This window comes from Entelurus aequoreus, linkage group LG25, assembly GCF_033978785.1.
Source record: "Entelurus aequoreus isolate RoL-2023_Sb linkage group LG25, RoL_Eaeq_v1.1, whole genome shotgun sequence".
NCBI classification, from domain to species: Eukaryota; Metazoa; Chordata; class Actinopteri; order Syngnathiformes; family Syngnathidae; genus Entelurus; species Entelurus aequoreus.
Window position 1 is genome coordinate 33,988,437 of NC_084755.1, and position 25,631 is coordinate 34,014,067.

Here is a 25,631-nt window from a genome sequence, read left to right on the forward strand (position 1 = left end):
CCCCTAAATAATTTGGTGTTTAAAAAAAAAAAAAAAAAAAAAATATATATATATATTTTTTTTTTACAAATACATGCCGACATATTCATTATAAAGTGGCCCGAATATGAGTTTAAATAAATAATCATATAACCTGTCATTATTCACTCAGTTTCCCCTCACTTCATAGTGTAAGGTGGAGAGCCCATTTAGTATATAGTAGTAGTATATACAAAATGCCCACATCACTCAAAATCCAGTCCGCATTTTCTCTGCGACCTTGCTTGCGGTCCTGCAGGTGTACGAAGCACATTAGCACACAGCACTGCAGAACAAGAACCTTGTGTCTGCAATTGTAAATAATTTAGTTTTTAAGTTTTGTGTTTCTTGTAGAATCTACATAAAGTAATATACATTAGCCTATTGTTAAAATAATGAAAAAAACATCATTAAATATATTTGTTTTATTGTATTGTTACATTAATAGCTGTTGTACTATTATAGGATGGCTTGTTAAACATTTCATAGGATTTTCAGAGGGTGGAAAAACCAAGACATTTAATATAAAATGTAAAATGAATAAATACATAAAAAGAAAAAGAAAAAAAATGGTTAAAAGCCATCGTCCCGGGAAGCATTTAATTTCGTCCCGTGCATTTTTTTTTACCGTCCCCGGGACGACGGGACTACGTTAATCTCAAGCCCTGGAAGTTACATTTTATTGTTTGCATTATTTGTTTCAGCATTGCACTTTGAAGATGGTCCCTCAGCTCTTTGACAGCTTTGGCTCTTTTTCAGATCAGCAGACGGACTCTAAGTCTTTCTTATTTACAGTATATATAAAAGTTTCTCATTTCTATTCAGACTTCCATATATATTTAATTTCCTTAACGGCTTGCCATAATATACATATATATTATATACAAGCCAAATTATCCCGATCCAGATATTAATTTAATTCAAGTAATTAAATAATATTTCCAGGGCTTGAATTTACAACCATTTTAGTCACATAGGTGCCCAAAATGTAATCTGTGCAACTTCAAAATATTTGGGAACAAACAATTATTGTATTGTGAGCTAAAGTTGTGGCATTAGCTTCTATGTTGTGAATGAATAACATAGAGGCTAATGCCATGACTTTCATTGTGTTTCAGTGTATCTTGAAGGATCATGCAAGTCATTGTTTCTTGTTGATGCTGTAAACAAAATGTCACTGTGCAAACCCATGTTTGTTGTTGTACTGAACACAGATTGAAACTAAATCGACTGAAATAATAATAACAACAATGAATAATTTCTAAGTCTTTGTTAGCCGTTTGTGAAGTTTTGTGCTCGTGCGCTACGTTCGCTCGCATCCTGTGCATCTCCTGGGGCAGGGGTCGGCAACCCAAAATGTTGAAAGAGCCATATTGGACCAAAAATACAAAAACAAATCTGTCTGGAGCCGCAAAAAATTAAAAGCCATATTACATACAGATAGTGTGTCATGAGATATAAATTGAATTAAGAGGACTTAAAGGAAACTAAATGAGCTCAAATATAGCTACAAATGAGGCATGATGATGCAATATGTACATATAGCTAGCCTAAATAGCATGTTAGCATCGATTAGCTTGCAGTCATTCAGTGACCAAATATGTCTGATTAGCACTCCACACAAGTCAATAACATCAACAAAACTCACCTTTGTGCATTCATGTACAATGTTAAAAGTTTGGTGGACAAAATGAGACAGAAAAAGAAGTGGCATAAAACACGTCCTAGAAAGTCGGAGAAAGTTATACATGTAAACAAACTAAGGTGAGTTCAAGGACCGCCAAAATTAGTAGGACAAAACAGCGCTCGCCAAATACTCGAATCAGTGAAGCATGTTTAATATAAACAGTGTGCTTTATAACAATTAGGGAGGTTTGTGTCATGTTTGTCCTCCTACAGAAACCATATTAAAACAAAAAATATTTTTTTTTCCGCTCATCTTTTTCCATTTTTCATACATTTTTGAAAAAGCTCCAAAGAGCCACTAGGGCGGCGCTAAAGAGCCGCATGCGGCTCTAGAGCCGCGGGTTGCCCACCCCTGTCCTGGGGGCTAAGCCCCCCCTGTCCTTAAAAGCTAGTGACGCCCCTGCATGACATTATGTTCTTTACAAGTGTATGTAAACTTTTGACCATGACTGTATGTCGACGTCAATTCAAGTCGGCCCACTTACAGTATATTTACGGTGAACATGATGAGTTGGTCGCTATAAGAAGGAGTGACTAAAACAATTTCTATTTTTCAACGCAAGAACAAAATAGAGGGGTCCTACACAAAAAATAGTCAACATTTGGCTCTAAAAAACTCAAAAGTGAGAATTGGCTGTTGGCGATGGTGCTTGGAAATAGTTGCTGAGGATTCCTACCTGCCAGAGAAAGTACAGCGCCAGCACCACCTGCAGGGGGGCGGACCATACCATGTTGATATAAGCAATGAGGTCCATGAAGCGCTGAGCGTCCACTGACATCAAGTTGACGATCTCCCCCACTGTGGAAGTGCGGCGTGCAGCACTGCTGATAACCAGGGCCTAACACAGCAGGGGGGGAAGGGAACAAAAGATTATGAGGATGCAATTGCAGCCAGAAATGTGTGAGATGGTAAAAACCCCCGCAAGTTGGACAGACATGCAGTGTTCCCCTACCACTGTATATTTTCTATAATGTGACGGACTAGAACAAGTTATTTAAGGATAATTTCCATACATTGTTCTTATTAGCACACAAACTAAATATAATATCTTATTTACTTAATAGGATGCTAACTTTCTACATGGCCACGCATTTACAATTTCTCAATTGCTCTTCATCGTGTACAGAGTAGCGATGGCATCAAATAAATGATATGTCTGGATATTGACTGGTGGAAAAAATGCTGTCGTTTTCTAATGCAAATGTACTGTAATTGTAGAGGAGCGATCACAGTGTGAAGCGTGAAGGCGCACATTTTCTCCTCCGCTCTTTCTATGGTATGCAGAAGAGCAATCGCATGAAATAAAATGACATGTTCTTATTCTCACTTTGTGCATTATTTTTTAAATGTTTGCTTTCTGTTATGAAAGCAAACATTTTCTGACGCTCGTCCTTCATTCTTCATTTACACTGTGTTCCAAATTATTATGCAAAGTACATTTTACTCACATTTTCATAAATAATTAATGCAAATGTCAGTCAGTATACCGTATTTTACGGACTATAAGTCGCAGTTTTTTTCATAGGGTGTGCGACTTATACTCAGGAGCAACTTAAGTGTGAAATTATTAACACATTAGCGTAAAATATCAAATAATATTATTTAGCTCATTCACGTAAGAGACTAGACGTATAAGATTTCATGGGATTTAGCGATTAGGAGTGACAGATTGTTTGGTAAACGCATACTTGCGGGGGGTGGGGGGGGCGTGTTTGGGGTGGGGGCGTGGTTGGGGTGGGGGCGTGGTTGGGGCGTGGCTAAGGGCGTGGTTAAGAGGAGAGTATATTTACAGCTAGAATTCACCAAATGAAGTATTTCATATATATATATATAATATATATATATATGTATGAAATACTTGACTTTCAGTGAATTCTAGCTATATATATATATTTATTTTTTATTTTATTATACATATAAATAAAAGACATACTTGAATTTCAGTGTTCTGCAGGCTATCCAGTAGGTGGCAGTATTGTCCTGTTTAAGAGTGTCACAACATTGCTGTTTACGGCAGACGAACTGCTTTACGGTAGACTAAACGTGACTGCTGTTGTTGTGTGTTGGTACCGCGCTGGGAGGACGTTAATGAAACTGCCTAACAATAAACCCGCATAAGAAACCAAGAACTCTCTCTCCTTGTTGTGCACTCTACTCTCTAAAAGCCGTAGATGTTATGACGTCATTGGGCAGGCAAGCTGCTGGGAAAGCGGACGTGAGAACGGCTGTCCCCACTCAGGTCCGCATTGAGCTGGAGGGGGCGTGGCCTCCAGCTCCGGCTGAATACCGGGAGTTTGTCGGGAGAAAATCTCTGCTGGGAGGTTGTCGGGAGAGGCGCTGAATAACGGGATTCTCCCGCTAAAAACGGGAGGGTTGCCAAGTATGGGTAAACGTATAGCATGTTCTATATGTTATAGTTATTTGAATGACTCTTACCATAATATGTTACGTTAACATACCAGGCACGTTCTCAGTTGGTTATTTATGCCTCATATAACGTACACTTATTCAGCCTGTTGTTCACTATTCTTTATTTATTTTAAATTGCCTTTCAAATGTCTATTCTTGGTGTTGGCTTTTATCAAATACATTTCCCCAAAAAATGCGACTTATACTCCAGTGTGACTTATATATGTGTTTTTCCTTCTTTATTATGCATTTTCGGCCGGTGCGACTTATACTCCGGACCGACTTATTCTCCGAAAAATACGGTAATTTTCAAGTCATCAGCCGTTAAGAGTTGAATTCAAATTTCATTGAACAAATCTGGATATTATAACAGTATTTTTACAATAAATAAATAAATACAATAAATAACTCAAAGTCCACTGTTCCAAATGATTAAGCACAACAGAGTTTTCAGGACATTTTATAGACTTGTAAAGAACTCAAAATGGTCACATGTTGAATTTGTAGCTTTATTAGACCATATAAATTAATTTTTTTTTGGATTGAAATAACTTTTGATCAAACAGTTACATGTTACTATATATATATAATATATAAACATTCTGAATTAATTTCATCCATCCATTCTTTCATTCTCAAAATAATCTTACTTGTCTCATCATATGAAATATGACTTACTTCACCAATTATTATTTATTTATGTATTTTTATTGTGATTACTTATAGAGTATAATGTGAATAAATTGAGAACAGGAAGTGAACAAACGTTTTAGCAACTGTTATGTAAAAGAAAAGGGGTAGGATTAAATAAGCTCTGCTTCTTCCTACTCCTTTTCGAACATGTTGAAAAGAGGAACTGGAAATTGTGATGTATCATGTTGTATGCTCGCATGTTCCAAATAAACTCAAACTCAAAAAAATATATAAGACCCCTTGTCTGGTGCCCCAACGACCCTCCGGGGTTATGGGATAGGTTAGGTTTTTATAAGACCCCTTGCTTGATATAACTTTTATAAGCCTTGCATCCATTGAACTTGTGAGTTCTTGGACAGTTTCAGCTTTAATTTATTTACAGGATGTTAGAATAGCATCCCATAGCTGCTGCTTGGATATGAACGGTCTCCCACCCTCATAGATATTTTGCTTGATGATGCTCCACAGGTTCTTAATAGGGTTGAGGTCGGGAGAGGATGGTGGCAACCACCATCAGTTTCTCTCCTCTTAATAATAATAATAATGGATTAGATTTTATATCGCGCTTTTCTATTGTTAGATACTCAAAGCGCTCACAGAGAAGTGGGAACCCATCATTCATTCACACCTGGTGGTGGTAAGCTACATATGTAGCCACTTGGGTAGACTGATGGAAGTGAGGCTGCCAGTTTGCGCCTACGGCCCCTCCGACCACCACTTATCATTCATTCATCATTCATTCACCAGTGTGAGCGGCACCGGGGGCAAGGGTGAAGTGTCCTGCCCAAGGACACAATGGCAGCGATTTGGATGTCCAGAGGCGGGGAGCGAACCTGCAACCCTCAGGTTTCTGGCACGGCCGCTCTACCCACTACGCCATAGCAGCCAGTGACTCAGTGGTGTTCTTTGCAGCATGAGATGGGGCATTGTCATGCCTGAAGATGATTTTTTTTGTCGGAAGGTACGGTTCTTCTTTTTGTACCATGGAAGAAAGTGGTCAGTCAGAAACTCTACATATTTCGCAGAGGTCATTTTCAAACCCTCAAGGTACCCACCAGCTCTCTCCCCATTATTCCAGCCCAAAACATGACACCCCCACTTCGTTGTTGCCGTCTCAGCCTTGTTTGGACATTGTGGCCATTCACCAACCATCTGCTGCTCCAGCCATCTGGGCCATCTAGGGTTGCATGGTACTCACCGGTAAACAAAACTGTTTGAAAATCAATCTTCATGTGTTCCTGAGCCCACTGCAACCGTTTCTACTTCTCGAGGATCCTACACTTTAGTTATACCTCTTTGCTGCTTTGCAATGGCTTTTTAGCAGCTTCTCTGTCAATCCGGTGAAGTTGTCTGGCAGAGACTTTTTTTATTTGGCTTTTATCTGCACAAACTCGCCTGTGCTCTGAATTAGCAACACATTTCTTTACAGTTCGATTATCACACATACATTTTTTTGAAATATCCAATGTTTTCATACCCTGAGCGAGGTAGTGTGCTATCTTACACTTTTCAGCAGCACAGAGATAATTTTTCTTCCCCATATCGCTTGAAACCTGTGGCCTGCTTAATAATGTGGAACATTACTTTTATCGTATTTTTCGGACTATGAATCAGTTTTTTTCATAATTTGGCCGGGGGTGTGACTTATACTCAGGAGCGACTTATGTGTGAAATTATTAACACATTAGCGTAAAATATCAAATAATATTATTTAGCTCATTCACGTAAGAGACTAGACGTATAAGATTTCATGGGATTTAGCGATTAGGAGTGACAGATTGTTTGGTAAACGTATAGCATGTTCTATATGTTATAGTTATTTGAATGACTCTTACCATAATATGTTACGTTAACATACCAGGCACGTTCTCAGTTGGTTATTTATGTCTCATAACGTACACTTCTCGTTCTCGCCCGGAAAAGGGTGGAGTGCCATCTCCGGGTTGGGGAGGAGATCTTGCCCCAAGTGGAGGAGTTCAAGTACCAGTTCACGAGTGAGGGAAGAGTGGATCGTGAGATCGACAGGCGGATCGGTGCGGCGTCTTCAGTAATGCGGACGCTGTATCGATCCGTTGTGGTGAAGAAGGAGCTGAGGGCAAAGGCAAAGCTCTCAATTTACCGGTCGATCTACGTTCCCATCCTCACCTATAGTCATGAGCTTTGGGTCATGACCGAAAGGACAAGATCACGGGTACAAGCGGCCGAAATGAGTTTCCTCCGCCGGGTGGCGGGTCTCTCCCTTAAAGATAGGGTGAGAAGCTCTGCCATCCGGGGGGAGCTCAAAGTAAAGCCGCTGCTCCTCCACATCGAGGGGAGCCAGATGAGGTGGTTCGGGCATCTGGTCAGGATGCCACCCGAACACCTCCCGAGGGAGGTGTTTCGGGCACGTCCGACCGGTAGGAGGCCACGGGGAAGACCCAGGACACGTTGGGAAGACTATCTCTCCCGGCTGGCCTGGGAACGCCTCGGGATCCCCCGGGAGGAGCTGGACGAAGTGGCTGGGGAGAGGGAAGTCTGGGCTTCCCTGCTTAGGCTGCTGCCCCCGCGACCCGACCTCGGATAAGCGGAAGAAGATGGATGGATGGATGGATAACGTACACTTATTCAGCCTATTGTTCACTATTCTTTATTTATTTTAAATTGCCTTTCAAATGTCTATTCCTGGTGTTGGGTTTTATCAAATAAATTTCCCCAAAAAATGCGACTTATATATGTTTTTTTCCTTCTTTGTTAAGCATTTTCGGCTGGTGCGACTTATACTCCGAAAAATACGGTAAGCAGTTTTCCTTTGATTGGGCTTACCTGGGAGACTATTTATCACAGGTGCACTCATCAGCATCTACATGCTGCCGCTAGGTGACATCATACGCAAATATGATGTTAGCTTTCACTGTTATGCTGATGACACTCAACTCTACATGCCCCTAAAGTTGACCAACACGCCGGATTGTAGTCAGCTGGAGGCGTGTCTTAATGAAATTAAACAATGGATGTCCGCTAAATTTTTGCAACTCAACGCCAAGAAAACGTAAATGCTGATTATCGGTCCTGCTAGACACCGACACCTATTTAATAATACCACCTTAACATTTGACAACCAAACAATTAAACAAGGCGACTCGGTAAAGAATCTGGGTATTATCTTCCACCCAACTCTCTCGTTTGAGTCACACATTAAGAGTGTTACTAAAACGGCCTTCTTTCATCTTCGTAATATTGCTAAAATTCGTTCCATTTTGTCCACTAGCGACACTGAGATCATTATCCATGCGTTCGTTACGTCTCGTCTCGATTACTGTAACGTATTATTTTCGGGTCCCCCTATGTCTAGCATTAAAACATTACAGTTGGTACAAAATGCGGCTGCTAGACTTTTGACAAGAACAAGAAAGTTTAATCATATTAGGCCTATACTGGCTCACCTGCACTGGCTTCCTGTGCACTTAAGATGTGACTTTAAGGTTTTACTACTTACGTATAAAATACTACACGGTCTAGCTCCAGCCTATCTTGCTGACTGTATTGTACCATATGTCCCGGCAAGAAATCTGCGTTCAAAGAACTCCGGCTTATTAGTGATTTCCAGAGCCCAAAAAAAGTCTGCGGGCTATAGAGCGTTTTCTATTGGGGCTCCAGTACTATGGAATGCCCTCCCGGTAACAGTTAGAGATGCTACCTCAGTAGAAGCATTTAAGTCCCATCATTAAAGGCCTACTGAAATGATTTTTTTTTATTTAAACGGGGATAGCAGATCCATTCTATGTGTCATACTTGATCATTTCGCGATATTGCCATATTTTTGCTGAAAGGATTTAGTAGAGAACTTCGACGATAAAGTTCTCAACTTTTGGTCGCTGATAAAAAAAAAGCCTTGCCTGTACCGGAAGTAGCGTGACGTCACAGGTTGAAGGGCTCCTCACATTTCCCCATTGTTTACACCAGCAGCAAGAGCGATTTGGACCGAGAAAGCGACGATTACCCCATTAATTTGAGCCAGGATGAAAGATTCGTGGATGAGGGACGTGAGAGTGAAGGACTAGAGTGCAGTGCAGGACGTATCTTTTTTCGCTCTGGCAGTAACTTAAGTACAAGCTGGCTCATTGGATTCCACACTCTCTCCTTTTTCTATTGTGGATCACGGATTTGTATTTTAAACCACCTCGGATACTATATCCTCTTGAAAATGAGAGTGGAGAACGCGAAATGGACATTCACAGTGACTTATCCCCACGACAATACATCGGCGAAACACTTTAGCTACGGAGATAACGTGATAGCGTCGGGCTTAACTGCATATAGAAACAAAAGAAATAAGCCCCTGACTGGAAGGATAGACAGAAAATCAACAATACTATTAAACCATGAACCTGTAAATACACGGTTAATGCTTTTTAGCCTGGCGAAGCTTAACAATGCTGTTGCTAACGACGCCATTGAAGCTAACTTAGCTACGGGACCTCACAGAGCTATGCTAAAAACATTAGCTATCCACCTACGCCAGCCAGCCCTCATCTGCTCATCAACACCCGTGCTCACCTGCGTTCCAGCGATCGACGGAGCAACGAAGGACTTCACCCGATCATCCGTGCGGTCGGCGGCTAGCGTCGGATAGCGCGTCTGCTATCCAAGTCAAAGTCCTCCTGCTTGTGTTGCTACAGCCAGCCGCTAATGCACCGATCCCACCTACAACTTTCTTCTTTACAGTCTTCATTGTTCATTAAACAAATTGCAAAAGATTCACCAACACAGATGTCCAGACTGCGTGGTCGGTAGTAGTGGGTTTCAGTAGGCCTTTAAATCTCATTTGTATACTCTAGCCTTTAAATAGACCCCCTTTTTAGGCCAGTTGATCTGCCATTTCTTTTCTTTTCTCCTCTGCTCCCCTCTCCCTTGTGGAGGGGGGGGGGCACAGGTCCGGTGGCCATGGATGAAGTGCTGGCTGTCCAGAGTCGGGACCCGGGGTGGACCGCTCGCCTGTGCATCGGTTGGGGACATCTCTGCGCTGCTGACCAGTCTCCGCTCGGGATGGTCTTCTGCTGGCCCCACTATGGCCTGGACTCTCACTATTATGTTAGATCCACTATGGACTGGACTCTCACTATTATGTTAGATCCACTATGGACTGGACTTTCACAATATTATGTCAGACCCACTCGATGTCCATTGCATCTGGGCTCCCCTAGAGGGGGGGGGGGGGGGGTGTCACCCACATCTGCGGTCCTCTCCAAGGTTTCTCATAGTCATTCACATCGACATCCCACTGGGTTGTGAGTTTTTCCTTGCCCTTATGTGGGCTCGGAACCGAGGATGTCGTCGTGGCTTGTCCAGCCCTTTGAGACATTTGTGATTTAGGGCTATATAAATAAACATTGATTGATTGATTTGCAGGTGTCTGAGATTGATGTCAATGATCTACAGAGCCTTGAGACACAATATCATCCATGAGTTTAATGCTCAAAAAAATATTTTTTTTTTACTCTTAAATCTATTCTGCATAATCATTTGGAACACAGTGTGTATGTATTTTTGCATTATTTTCGTTAGGTAAAACTATAAATATTCTCTATAGAAGTGTGTCTAAAATATAATAATTGTATTTGCATTTTTTTTTTATGAAACAAATTTAATCTGTTTTGTATGATTCGGTTTTCATTTAAACTTTTGTAATACATTACTAAGGAAAAATGGACAACCATTGAAAAGGAAAACCAATACACCTATTGATTAAGAAAAGCAATGCAAAGTAGGGCTGGGCGATATATCCAATATACTCGATATATCGCGGGTTTGTCTCCGTGCGATATAGAAAATGACTATATCGTGATATTCGAGTATACGTTCTCACGCAGTTGCTTTTAGCTGCGGGCATTACACTACAGGCTCTTCCCACTCTTTCTTGTCTCTCCTTCTCACAGAGACATAAAACAAGCGCACCTTCTTACATACGTCACATACGTATACGCCCTCGCGGAGCAGACAGGTAGCGGCATAGTAACGCTAGCTGTGGTGCGAGTGGTAATACGAGAGAAAGAAGGTGCGAATCTGGTAACAAATGAAGGAATAATTAATTCCCAAGAAAAACAGCAGAGAGTCCATTGTCTGGCGGTGGTTTGGCTTCAAGCGGGTAGATGGTGAACAAGTATGCGACAAAAGCGTTGCTACAAAAAGTAGCACCACTGCTAATGTGTAGCATCATTTGAAAAGTCACCCGCTAGAGAATGAAGAGTGCTTGAACTTCCGCATGTCAACATCTCCATTCGGTGCCACACCAACAAAATGCAGAGACAACAATTTCCACATCAACACCGTATAAAAAAAAAATAGTCAACAACAGAAGGAGATAACGTCCGCAGGAAGCTACCACATAGCGAAGGACATACACTATTTGATTTCCTATTATGCAGCTCATTTTTATTTGACACTTATTGAAATATCTTGTGTGACATCATGCACAAAAGTGCACTTTATTCGTTTTAAACTATTGTAGTGGCGTTCTGTACAAAAAGTGCACTTTAATTTAGTGTTGTTTAGATACAGGAAGTCATCTTAGTGACATCATGCACAAAAGTGCACTAAAGATTAAGATTAAAGATTAAAGTACCAATGATTGTCACACACACACTAGATGTGGTGAAATTTGTCCTCTGCATTTGACCCATCCCCTTGGGGAGCAGTGGGCAGCAGCGGCGCCGCGCCCGGGAATCATTTTGGTGATTTAACACTAATAGCTTGTTTTAAAATGTCTCTGACAATCTTGCACTTTGTTTTGGAAATGACATGAATTTGTGTGCCACTGCAGAATAACTGTTTCATTCCTAGTGTGTGTGTGACAATCATTGGTACTTTAACTTTATTCCGGTTTTGGTAAATTGACTTAGTTGTGGTTTCTCTCTCTGCATGAAAGTTTAAAATGAGCATATATTAATGCAGTATGAAGAAGAATGTTTTAATGTAGACACATAGAATCATCATACTGCTGTGATTACACTACCGTTCAAAAGTTTGGGGTCACATTGAAATGTCCTTATTTTGAAGGAAAAGCACTGTACTTTTCAATGAAGATAACTTTAAACTAGTCTTAACTTTAAAGAAATACACCCTATACATTGCTAATGTGGTAAATGACTATTCTAGCTGCAAATGTCCGGTTTTTGGTGCAATATCTACATAGGTGTATACAGGCCCATTTCCAGGAAGTATCACTCCAGTGTTCTAATGGTACAATGTGTTTGCTCATTGGCTCAGAAGGCTAATTGATGATTAGAAAACCCTTGTGCAATCATGTTCACACATCTGAAAACAGTTAGGCTCGTTACAGAAGCTACAAAACTGACCTTCCTTTGAGCAGATTGAGTTTCTGGAGCATCACATTTTTGGGGTCAATTAAACGCTCAAAATGGCCAGAAAAAGAGAACTTTCATCTGAAACTCGACAGTCTATTCTTGTTCTTAGAAATGAAGGCTATTCCACAAAACTGTTTGGGTGACCCCAAACTTTTGAACGGTAGTGTATATGCATCAAGTGTTCATTCAAGGCAAAGGCAAAATATCCAGATATATATCGTGTATCGTGACATGGCCTAAAAATATCGAGATATTAATAAAAGGCCATATCGCCCAGCCCTAATGTAAAGTAAGTAATTTCCAGTTCATAATGCTTGTTTTTTTGAGTACTGTTCTGTGTTGACAAGTCATTACGCAACCAACAAGTCATCCTATTAATATGAAAGTACCTTCCTGTAGACGGCTCCAACGACGGCAGTGCGGAGACGCATGCCTGACACGAAGCAGATGTGAAAGTACCTCTGGAGGATGAGTGACTGCACACAGTTACATAGGAAGAGCAGAGCTGTGTAGAAGAAGCCATGCCAGGAGGGGGGCGCTAGAATTGTTGACAAACCGGATCAGCAGCCTGAAGATGATCCGAGTAAAGAGCGTTAACTTGGAAAAAATATCAAAACTCATTCATATTGCTACAATAACAGGGTCTTCTTACCGGAGGATCTCTGGGCCAACGAACATGAGAATGTCTTGGATGAACTTGTAGAAGCAGGAGATGAGGAAATACGGCCCAAAGGTCAAGCAAAGTGCCCACAACAGGGACGGCTCTTTTCTTTGTGTTTTTTTAATCAGTAGAATTTCAGACTCCTCCACACTTTGACTATCCTTGTTGTCATGGTTACGGGCCCGCTTGGGAGAGTACACGGTCTTCTGCTCTGTGCTGGGAATACAGAAGGTGAGAAAGCCGGAAATAATTGTGAAATCAAGTATTGCCAAAGTAAGGAGGATATAATTGTCTGTAATATTTATTTTGAATACAAGGTGTAACCCACACTTAGACTATTTTGGTACTCAGACAATAATGTTCATCCACATTTGCAGTGGGATTTCAAATATTCTTTGAAACCTAACCTTCATATACATAAACAACTCATTTACAGTACAGTATTTGCCCTATTTTCTATTATGTTGTGGTTATCCCAATAGATGTGCAGGACTGTAGAGAGATATTCACCAAGGGGAACTTTCCTTTTTCACATGCTTGTTTTTCATGTTAAAGGCCTACTGAAAGCCACTACTACCGACCACGCAGTCTGATAGTTTATATATCAATGATGAAATCTTAACATTGCAACACATGCCAATACGGCCGGGTTAACTTATAAAGTGCAATTTAAAATTTCCGCTAAACTTCCGGTTGAAAACGTCTATGTATGATGACGTATGCAAGTGACGTCACTAGTTAAACGGAAGTATTGGTACACCTTTGAATCCAATACAAAAAAGCTCTGTTTTCATCTCAAAATTCCACAGTATTCTGGACATCTGTGTTGGTGAATCTTTTGCAATTTGTTTAATGAACAATGGAGACTGCAAAGAAGAAAGTTGTAGGTGGGATCGGTGTATTAGCGGCGGACTACGGCAACACAACCAGGAGGACTTTGACTTGGATAGCAGACGCGCTAGCCGACGCTAGCCGCCGACCGCACGGATGATCGGGTGAAGTCCTTCCTCCTTCCGTCGATCGCTGGAACGCAGGTGAGCATGGGTGTTGATGAGCAGATGAGGGCTGGCTGGCGTAGGTGGAGCGCTAATGTTTTTATCATAGCTCTGTGAGGTCCCGTTGCTAAGTTAGCTTCAATGGCGTCGTTAGCAACAGCATTGTTAACCTTCGCCAGGCTGGAAAGCATTAACCGTGTATTTACAGGTCCATGGTTTAATAGTATTGTTGATTTGTTGTCTATTTTTCCAGTCAGGGGTTTATTTCGTCTGTTTCTATCTGCATTTGAGCCCGATGCTATCACGTTAGCTCCGTAGCTAAAGTGTTTTGCCGATGTATTGTCGTGGGGATAAAAGTCACTGTGAATGTCCATTTCGGGTTCTCGACTCTCATTTTCAAGAGGATATAGTATCCGAGGTGGTTTAAAATACAAATCCGTGATCCACAATAGAAAAAGGAGAAAGTGTGGAATCCAATGAACCCTGGTACCTAAGTTACGGTCAGAGCGAAAAAAGATACGTCCTGCACTGCACTATAGTCCTTCACTCTCACTTTCCTCATCCACGAATCTTTCATCCTCGCTCAAATTAATGGGGTAATCGTCGCTTTCTCGGTCCGAATCTCTCTCGCTGCTGGTGTAAACAATGGGGAAATGTGAGCAGCACTCCAGCTTGTGACGTCACGCTACTTCCGGTAGGGGCAAGGCTTTTTTTTATCAGCGACCAAAAGTTGCGAACTTTATCGTCGTTGTTCTCTACTAAATCCTTTCAGCAAAAATATGGCAATATCGTGAAATGATCAAGTATGACACATAGAATGGATCTGCTATCCCCGTTTAAATAAAAAAAAATCATTTCAGTAGGCCTTTAAATACAGAGTATAACAGTTGTTGCACTTCATCTCTCCTGCGTCATCAATAACAAATCTCCAAATTGGTGAGCCTTTGACGTGAGCAATATCGAAGGACAACAGCGGGAACAATGCGGCACTCAACGCTAACAACATGGTTAATGTCAGCGCCATTTTCGCCGCGACGATCGTGTTTTACAACTTTTTGATAGAACAATCTTTGCCAATGTTTCCAGCACATCGAAACCCAGTTCCAACTAAGAGGAGATACACAGGATATAGGGGTGTAACGGTACGTGTATTTGTATTGAACCGTTTTGGTACGGGGGTTCCAGTTCGGTTCGGAGGTGTACTGAACGAGTTTCCACACGGACATATTAAGTAGCGTACCGCACGTTGTGTAAATGCACACCGAGGCACAACACACGGCATGCTAGCAGCGACCGGGCTACGACAACATGTAAAAGCCAGAGCTGGATGACCCTCCTGCCTCGTTAAGATCTCCCGTTTGGGAACACTTTTGCTGCGCGATACAACAATAGAGGATGGAGGTTTGCTGACATTGTTCAACAGCTGCTTCTGACAACACGTCAAACACGCTAACCCATTTGTCACCACCGCATTCAAGCAGCCTCTCCTCGGCGAGTCAGGCAGGGCTAAAGCAATAACAAATGTTTTTATAGCAGCAGATTTAAGACCATATTGCATTAGAATCTAGATTTTTGACCCACTTCTATGGTGGAAGAACAATAAGCCTATATATCCTCTTACTGCCAAGTTAGCCAGGCTGGGGGGGAAAAGAAAAGTTAATCTGAGGCTGAGTTGACTTGAAACTGTTTAATGTTGCACTTTTTATATGTAGAAGAAAAGTTTTGTCATTTTATTTAATCTGAGCAACAACTTGAGGCAGTTTAAAGTTGATTAACGTGGACCCCGACTTAAACAAGTTGAAAAACTTATTCGGGTGTTACCATTTAGTGGTCAATTGTACGGAATATGTACTGTACTGTGAAATCTACTAATAAAAGTCTCAATCAATCAATCAAAAAAAGCACTTTATATGTAGAAAGGTTTTGTTAAGAAACCATTCTGAGCCTTATCTTATTTAGTTTTTATTTTATATATGTTGACCACATTAACCCTGGCAATGGACCCTGTGTGTATATGTATGTTATGCCATTGTTTACAAATTTGGTAAATAAATAACCAAAACATTCATATTTTGTTGTTTTCTTACTGTACCGAAAATGAACCGAACCATGACCTCTAAACCGAGGTACGTACCAAACCGAAATTTTTGTGTACCGTTACACCCTTAACAGGATGTGACAAAGTGTTTCCACGTGCTGGAAGCCTCGACAACGGCCTGAGCAATGACACTTGGCGGCTTCTCTGGCTACCGGCAAGTACAACGCACCAAGGCGACTATATTGTGTAAAACAAAGGTGACTATGTGGGTGTTATATCATGTCGAGAGGGCTCTAAGAATGTTAAAAAACATATTTCTGAACATATCCAAGTATATACACTACCGTTCAAAAGTTTGGGGTCACCCAAACAATTTTGTGGAATAGCCTTCATTTCTAAGAACAAGAATAGACTGTCGAGTTTCAGATGAAAGTTCTCTTTTTCTGGCCATTTTGAACGTTTAATTGACACCACAAATGTGATGCTCCAGAAACTCAATCTGCTCAAAGGAAGGTCAGTTTTGTAGCTTCTGTAACGAGCTAAACTGTTTTCAGATGTGTGAACATGATTGCACAAGGGTTTTCTAATCATCAATTAGCCTTCTGAGCCAATGAGCAAACACATTGTACCATTAGAACACTGGAGTGATAGTTGCTGGAAATGGGCCTCTATACACCTATGTAGATATTGCACCAAAAAGCAGACATTTGCAGCTAGAATAGTCATTTACCACATTAGCAATGCATAGAGTGTATTTCTTTAAAGTTAAGACTAGTTTAAAGTTATCTTCATTGAAAAGTACAGTGCTTTTCCTTCAAAAATAAGGACATTTCAATGTGACCCCAAACCTTTGAACGGTAGTGTATAGAAAATACAGCACTGTTGATTTAACTTGCCGTATTTTTCGGAGTATAAGTCGCACCGGCCGAAAATGCATAATAAAGAAGGAAAAAAACATATATAAGTCGCACTGGAGTATAAGTCGCATTTTTGGGGGAAATTTATTTGATAAAAGCCAACACCAAGAATAGACATTTGAAAGGAAATTTAAAATAAAGAATAGTGAACAACAGGCTGAATAAGTGTACGTTATATGAGGCATAAATAACCAACTGAGAACGTGCCTGGTATGTTAACGTAACATATTATGGTAAGAGTCATTCAAATAACTATAACATATAGAACATGCTATACGTTTACCAAGCAATCTGTCACTCATAATCGCTAAATCCCATGAAATCTTCTACGTCTAGTCTCTTACGTGAATGAGCTAAATAATATTATTTGATATTTTACGGTAATGTGTTAATAATTTCACACATAAGTCGCTCCTGAGTATAAGTCGCACCCCCGGCCAAACCATGAAAAAAACTGCGACTTATAGTCCGAAAAATACGGTGCATTGCCGTGTTAGTCTTTTTTAGCGCAGATATTTTTTGTTTTGTGTGAAATGCATCCAGTGGCAGCAAAAAAGGAAGCATAATGTGTTTATTTACTACACTAAATGTGACAGGAAGAGCTGCTGCTTATATGGCTATTGGAAATTAATTGCTGGACAGTATCTACGTATCGGTAAGAATGTTCTATTGCAAGTATTATGGCCAAGCTTTCCATGTCATGCTGCGCTCCTGACCTTTTGCCCTTTTGACACTCTGTGTTCCAGCAATGGACCAGCCTTGGTACCACTTTCTGAGAACAGTCTTCAGGGTTCAAGGACCACAAGTCCTTCTCCTCCAGGGGATGCTTGTAGCCCCTCATCATCATCCTGGTGAGGACAAAAAGACAAGAAATTAGCGTTGCAAACAGAATGTGCTTTCCGTCCGGGTTCTGGAACACTGGACCAGCTCTACACAAGGGTACTGGAATCCGATACCATAAACATAAACGGTATTAACCAGTAGGGGTGTCCAGATCCGATATTGATAACGGACCGATATCAGCAAAAAAACGGATTATAATATAACCGGATTATAAAATCTCAGATAAAAGAGCTCCGATACAAGCAATACTGCAGGGTATTCACTTTTCTAAAGCTCGACATCCAGTTAACATCAAAATGTCGTCTAATAATCACACAAAGTTGGTATTTTCTTGCATTTCAGTGAAGTCATTCCCGAACAGGTAACATGGTAAACTAAAGGCTACTCGAAACGAGCAGCTACACAACAGCTAAGCAAACAGTTGCACGCAAGCTAGACATATGTAGTAAATGTCCCTTACCGAACAATATTGCAGTCTAAAACACTACATTTGTCAATACCCAGTATCAAATCATTATAGTTGCATATTAGTTATTAGGGCTGCGAATCTTTGGGTGTCCCACGATTCGATTCAATTTAAATTTTTTTTAATTCAACGCGATTCTCGATTCAAAAACAATATTTTCCCGATTCAAAAGGATTCTCTATTCATTCAATACATCGGATTTCAGCAGGATCTACCCCAGTCTGCTGACATGCAAGCAGAGTAGTAGATTTTTGTAAAAAGCTTTTATAATTTTAAAGGTTTTATCAACTGATTGCAATAATGTAAATTTGTTTTAACTATTAAACGAACCAAAAATATGACTTATTTTATCTTTGTGAAAATATTGGACACAGTGTGTTGTCAAGCTTATGAGATGCGATGCAAGTGTAAGCCACTGTGACACTATTGTTGTTGTTTTTTTATAAATGTCTAATGATAATGTCAATGAGGGATTTTTAATCACTGCTATGTTGAAATTGTAACTAATATTGATACTGTTGTTGATAATATTCATTTTTGTTTCATTACTTTTGGTTTGTTCTGTGTCGTGTTTGTGTCTCCTCTCAATTGCTCTGGGGCCGTACTTATCAAGCTTCTTAGAGTGCCATTTTACACTTAAGTCCTGAGAATTTGCGAAATTTAGTCCTACTCTCAAACTTAAGAATAAAAGCTTTTTATCAACGTTCTTAAGTTTAAGAATCACTCCTACTCTCCACGATATTTAAGAGACCTTCAGAGGTGTCTTAAGTGGTTAGGAGTTGCCAGCAGGGGATGGCACTGAGGCGAGAGAGACGTGCGCGAACGTTCAGGGAACGGAACAATGTTTTTTTTTTTTTTGATGACGAGCAGCTGATCAAACGGTATCGTTTAGACAGAGCGGATATTATTTTTGTCACAGATTTAATACTTTTCGATTCCTTGTTGATTTCTGCATGTGTCTGCAGTGGGCTAGTATATATAGAGCCACCCACACCAGTTTCAAATTAGTTGCCTAATTAATGAATTGGAAAGAAAATGTTATGACAGTAGCGTATGTGTGTGGCCGTGAGGTGAGTGACGTCAGTGAGTGTGTGGGCGATAGAAGAGAGGGAGCGGTAGCGTGAGTGCCGGCGGGGACTAGTTTGTTTTGTATTATTTTGTAGTTTATTGTCAAAATATACACTCCCATTGTCCACTTAAATATTTCCAAGATATTTCTTTATTCTTAGACAACGGATTCCCTTCCGTGATTGGTCATTTCTATGGACACAGAAATGACGTCACCTAATATTCCATTTACGGCACATAGTAATGTCGTAATTCAGCTCTGAGTGTGACACTTAAGATTCAGTCCTACACTTCGCTGAAAGTGTGAGTAAGACACTTGATAACTAACTTTTAAGTGCAGCTTTCAGCGAAGAATTTATTTACTCTTAAGTCAACTCTTAGCAGACTTCTTAGGAGTAATTCTAAGAAGCTTGATAAGTACGGCCCCTGTTTATTGCAGTTCTGAGTGTTGCTGGGTCGGGTTTGGTTTTGGAATTGGATTGCATTGTTATGGTATTGCTGTGTATTGTTTTGTTGGATTGATTAATAAATAGATAAAAAAATAAAAATGAATAAAAATAAAAATAAATGAAAATAAAAAAATAGATTTTCTAAAAATGAGAATCGATTCTGAATCGCACAACGTGAGAATCGCGATTCGAATTTGAATCGATTTGTTCCCACATCCCTATTAGTTATGGATATTAAGTCTTCAAGGCCAAAATGTATTCAGTAAAAAAAGTGTCTAAATCATTCAGCTTATGCATGAGTTTAACTTAATGCACTATGTGTCGGCAGACATTTTTTTCCACTTGAACTTAAAGGGGAACTGCACTTTATTATGAAAGACATGATGGTTTTTTTAATGCTTTCTAAATATTAAACAAATTCAATCATAAGTCCGCTTAAAATGGAGCCGTTCAATTCTACCAATATAGCCCCTAAAAAAACAGCCAACCCATTAGGCTTTTATATACATGATGTAAGTATACATGTAACCGTTTCAAAAGCACTGATTTGAAACTCGTATCGGATTATGTACTACACTTACCTACGCCAAGCCCAACTTGCAAGATTACAGAAAGGTGCAAAACAGGTTGCTCACCCGGTTTACATCTGCTTTGTGTATTATCCCCCCCACCCGCTCTTTTCTTGCATTTGCCCCATTAGTGCTTACCTGGTGATCCACCAGAATGTTATTTTGGAAAGGAAAGACGCTCCTGGCTCTGGGCAAGGATTCTAACAACAACAAATGAAACATCAGTTAGAACCAAAGAAAATACTACAGTGGTGCAGTATGAAATAGTTACCCACAACAAAATGGCATCATTGGCTTGATTTGAACAAAACATCTTAGGCTACATTAAACATCTGTTTCTTATTGCAAAATAAAATAGTGAACATACTAGACAACTTGTCTTTTAGTAGTAAGTAAGCAAACAAAGGCTCCTAATTTGTCTGATGACGTATGCAGTAACATATTGTGTCATCTATTTATTTACTTCCCCTGGGCTCAATCCTAAGAAAGCATGGTATTTGTTTTCATTGTTACGCTGATGACACACAAATGTATTTTCCGTTAAAGAAAAATCATGCCTCTTCAATACAGCCATTACTTGCTTGTCTTGATGACATCAAGGCCTGGATGGCCCTAAACTTCTTAAACTTCAATGAAAAGAAGACAGAAGTAATAGTGTTTGGACCTGGTGGTACCTGTGAGCTTCCCCCTGTTGACTTTGGCCCCTTGGCTTTGTACGTTAAGCCCATGATCACCAACCTGGGTTTTCGTATTGACAGTGATTTTAAATTGGACCGTCAGATTGGCACAGTGGTGAAAGCCAGCTTTTTTTATTTACGTCAGCTGGCTAAGGTTAAAAACCTTCTTTCTAGGCAACAGTTTGAGACAGTAATCCATGCCTTTATTACATCTCGGCTGGATTACTGTAACGCTTTATATTTTGGAATTAGTCAGTCCTCCCTCTCACGTCTGCAGCTGGTCCAAAATGCAGCTGCCCGACTTTTAACAAACACAAGAAAAAGAGAGCACATTACTCCTGTTTTAGCCTCCCTCCACTGGCTGCCTGTGTCTTTTAGAGTCCATTTTAAAATTATCTTACTTGTTTTTAAATCCTTACATGGTCTTGCCCCACCTTACCTCTCTGAGCTGCTCCACCTCTATGCCCCCACCCGGTCCCTCAGGTCAGCTGATCAGCTGATCCTGGAGGTACCCAAATCCAAGCGTAAGCTCAGGGGGGACAGAGCCTTCTCTGTTGCGGGCCCCAAACTCTGGAATGATCTTCCACTTCATGTGAGACAGGCCCCTTCTTTGGCTATTTTTAAGACCCTTCTTAAAACCCATTTTTATTCACTGGCTTTTAACCCAGCATGAGACTTTAAACTGTTTTTAACTTTTAACTTTTTTAACTGCTTTTTATCTAACAAAATTGTTCTTAGGGTAATTTTGTATTTGCTTTTTTAATGTGTATTTTACTTCTGTTTTAAATTTTATTTTTTAGTCTGTCCTTTGCCTTTATTTCTTTGTGGTGTACAGCCCTTTGTTTTTCAACTGTGGTTGTTTTTAAAGGGCTTTATAAATAAAGTTGGTATGGTATGGTATGGTATTTATCATTCTATTATTTTGTCAAAATTATTAAGGACAAGTGGTAGAAAATGAATTATTAATCTACTTGTTCATTTACTGTTAATGTCTGCTTACTTTCTCTTTTAACATGTTCTATCTACACTTCTGTTAAAATGTAATAAACATTTATTCTTCTGTTATTTGGATACTTTACATTAGTTTTGGATGATACCACAAATTTAGGCATCGATCCGATACCAAGTTGTTACAGGGGCATACATTGGTCATAATTTAAATTCTCAGGGTCATATTTCCTGAGTTTATGAATATAATATGATTTTTTTTATTTTTTTTTAAGAAAAAAGATTTTGTGACGATAAAAAATATTGATGTAATCATAGTAGTATCGACTATATATGCTCTTGTACTTGGTATCATTACAGTGGATGTTAGGTGTAGATCCACCCATGGTATTTGTTTACATTGTGACGCCTACGGTGTGTAGTGAAGCATGTTTAGCTATTCCTCATCCTGCAGGGATGATACTTGTAAAAAACTCACTTTATTTTTCACCATGGAGGCGAGGATTAGTGATTTTAGAAGAACCTAAAACACTGCCGACTGCAGATGGACATTAGCCACGGGCTAGCTAGCCATGTTTTAAAGCACCCCTTCCTGAGGGTGTTTCAGTGTTATAGCTTCACCTTTATCGTTAGTTTTTAAGCCAAAATGCGTCCATTCTCCCTTTTCTGTCTACACACTGTGTCTGCTTGTAAGTAAACGGTGATTGTGCGCTGCCGAACATGCTGAACATTAAAAAATATACAAAGAGACAAAATACTACCTTGTTGCAAAACATTACAAGCACGAGGAGGAGATGATAGTTTTTCCGTTTGCAGCCTGTCAACATCTGCATTTCAAAATATCCCAGCAAAGTAGGGTAAAATATTGCACATGGAACCTGTTTAAATTGACACCTTTAGTGATTTTTGCCAGAAACACAGTACGAAAGTGCGGGATTGAATGCTTTTTTTTTTAACCTGCGTACAATTGCAGATCTTTCTTCCGGTGGCTTACAGTCTGAAATATATCATTTTTAAAGAGATGCATTTTGTCACAGAGTTTGCGTAAAGGGGAATGAAAGGCCAAATGCGAAAGAAGAAAGTTCAGTAAAGAAGAAAGGACAATTTACCTTTTGGTCTCAAATGTTATGTCAACCTAAATAGGCACTTTTCAGTGATGAAAAGAACATGGTGGACCAGGACTTAATGAGTTGGTCAACACTTAAACTGTTTAAAAACTGATTTAAAAAAATGAATAAGAGATGAACATGTTTGAAATACAACTGGGGGGGATGAACAATTACACAAGTACCGTATTTTTCGGACTATAAGTCGCAGTTTTTTTCATAGTTTGCGACTTATACTCAGGAGCGACTTATGTGTGAAATTATTAGAACCTTTATTTAACCAGATAAGAAAACCCATTGAGATCAAGATCTCTTTCACAAGGGTGACCTGGCCAAGAGGTCAACAGCACATGTCACACAGCAGTTTCAAAAATAATACATTAAGACATACATTTTAAAATACATAAGAGAACTGTAAAACAACAGAGATTTACATCTTTAAAAACACAGGCACTGTGCAAACGTCTCTCGCTGTTTGTCCCTCAGGACAGAACGGAAGGCTCCAAATGGAAGTAGTTCTGTAAGTTTCAGTTTCGTCTGCAATGCATTCCATGCCATAGGGCAGGGGTGTCAAAGTCAAATGGACGGAGGGCCAAATAAAAAATTTAGCTACAAGCCGAGGGCCGGACTGTTCGAATGTTCATTGAAAATTTTTTAAATGACGCATATAGTCTAGTGAACCTAATTGAACCTACTGAAAACCTAACAAATATATTCCAATATGATCAGATAAATAAAGCAATATTTTCTTATGGCTCTGTCAGTAATCTTTAATTTTCAACAGACACAAAAGACAAATTTCCTTTATATAAAAATCCCCATAACATGAACATTAAATGAAAGAAACCGGTATTCAAGGCACCATCAGTAGCCTATATTTTCTATTTTAGCAAAAGTGGGCTAAATTTACTTCAAAGAAAAAAACAATAATAGCAATTTTCTATCATCCACTCAACTGAAATATTTTTAAAATATAATTAAATTGAAATACAATAAAATAAAGTGCAAAAATCTATAAATCAAAAACAACACTTTGTTTAAGGAGAAGTAACATGCAGTGAAAACAAATATTAAACTTTAACTTTTAAACTTGAATTGAGTAAAAACTCTAAATATGTGATTGCACAGTAATGTTCACATTAAACCCCCCTCCTCCCTCCGTGGGAGGGAGGCGAGTTGGGTGCCCGAAACCCCCCGCTGGTTTCGGCCCGCCCCTTGGCGCGCGTGGCACGGCGGGCTCCGCGACCCGACGGCTGGCCCTCGTGGCTTGACGGCGGGCGCGTCCCGACGGGCCGCGCGTAGGGGTCAAACGCAGAAGTCTCAGGGCCTCGTGGTGAGGGGGTGGCCTGCGGGTTTCGGCCCGCTTGACCCCCCCGCTCCGCTTGGCGCGCGCGGCACATGACGGGTTCCGCCACCGACGCTCGGGCTGCAGCCCGACGGTGGTGCGGGCCCGGCGGTGACGCGCGGTTTGGGGAAACAAAGCAGAAGTCTCAGGGCCTCGGGGCCGGGTTTCGGCCCGCCCCCTTGGCGCGCGTGGCACGGCGGGCTCCGCGACCCGACGGCTGGCCCTCGTGGCTTGACGGCGGGCGCGTCCCGACGGGCCGCGCGTAGGGGTCAAACGCAGAAGTCTCAGGGCCTCGTGGTGAGGGGGTGGCCTGCGGGTTTCGGCCCGCTTGACCCCCCCGCTCCGCTTGGCGCGCGCGGCACATGACGGGTTCCGCCACCGACGCTCGGGCTGCAGCCCGACGGTGGTGCGGGCCCGGCGGTGACGCGCGGTTTGGGGAAACAAAGCAGAAGTCTCAGGGCCTCGGGGCCGGGTTTCGGCCCGCCCCCTTGGCGCGCGTGGCACGGCGGGCTCCGCGACTGACGGCCGGGCTGTAGCCCTTCGGCCGGCAGGCGCGTCCCGGCGGGCCGCTCGCCCCCTTTCGGAACCTTGGACCGGCATCCGCTTGGTGCGTGTAAAAGATCTGCGGTCTGCGGGCCGGTTCTAATAATAAATCAAGATCATCCCAAGGGCCGTAAAAAACCTTCTCGCGGGCCGGATATGGCCCGCGGGCCTTGACTCTGACATATGTGCCATAGGGGCAGCAATGCCAAAAGCTCTTTTGCCAAATTCAGTAATATTAACGCATTACCGTAAAATATCAAATAATATTATTTATCTCATTCACGTAAGAGACTAGACGTATAAGATTTCATGGGATTTAGCGATTATGAGTGACAGATTGCTTGGTAAACGTATAGCATGTTCTATATGTTATAGTTATTTGAATGACTCTTACCATGATATGTTACGTTAACATACCAGGCACCTTCTCAGTTGGTTATTTATGCCTCATATAACGTACACTTATTCAGCCTGTTGTTCACTATTCTTTATTTATTTTAAATTGCCTTTCAAATGTCTATTCTTGGTGTTGGGTTTTATCAAATAAATTTCCCCAAAAAATGCGACTTATACTCCAGTGCGACTTATATATGTTTTTTTCCTTCTTAATTATGCATTTTCGGCCGGTGCGACTTATACTCCGGAGCGACTTATACTCCGAAAAATATGGTAATTCATCCATTTGCAGGGTTTTCCCCAGATTGGCTTGTGCCAATATGACATCACCACATAATTTGCATAACCTGTAATGATACATATGTTTTCTTTAAAAAAGGCTAAAAAAAATAATTTATACATACATCCAAAAACAAATCTGCGTTATCATTTATTAGAATTAACATATTTTTTCTTTTAT

The 25,631-nt window shown here is 40.7% G+C and overlaps 1 protein-coding gene across 1 annotated transcript in view; it reads right to left on the reverse strand.

Annotated features, from left to right (window-relative positions):
• Positions 1-25,631, reverse strand: part of LOC133642451 (multidrug resistance-associated protein 1-like) — a 104,935-nt gene that overhangs the window by 59,303 nt on the left and 20,001 nt on the right. Inside the window, 6 exon segments of the mRNA XM_062036643.1 lie at positions 2,382-2,543; positions 12,540-12,683; positions 12,685-12,718; positions 12,803-13,027; positions 17,478-17,609; positions 20,295-20,356. Coding sequence (XP_061892627.1) covers positions 2,382-2,543; positions 12,540-12,683; positions 12,685-12,718; positions 12,803-13,027; positions 17,478-17,609; positions 20,295-20,356 — 759 coding nt within the window.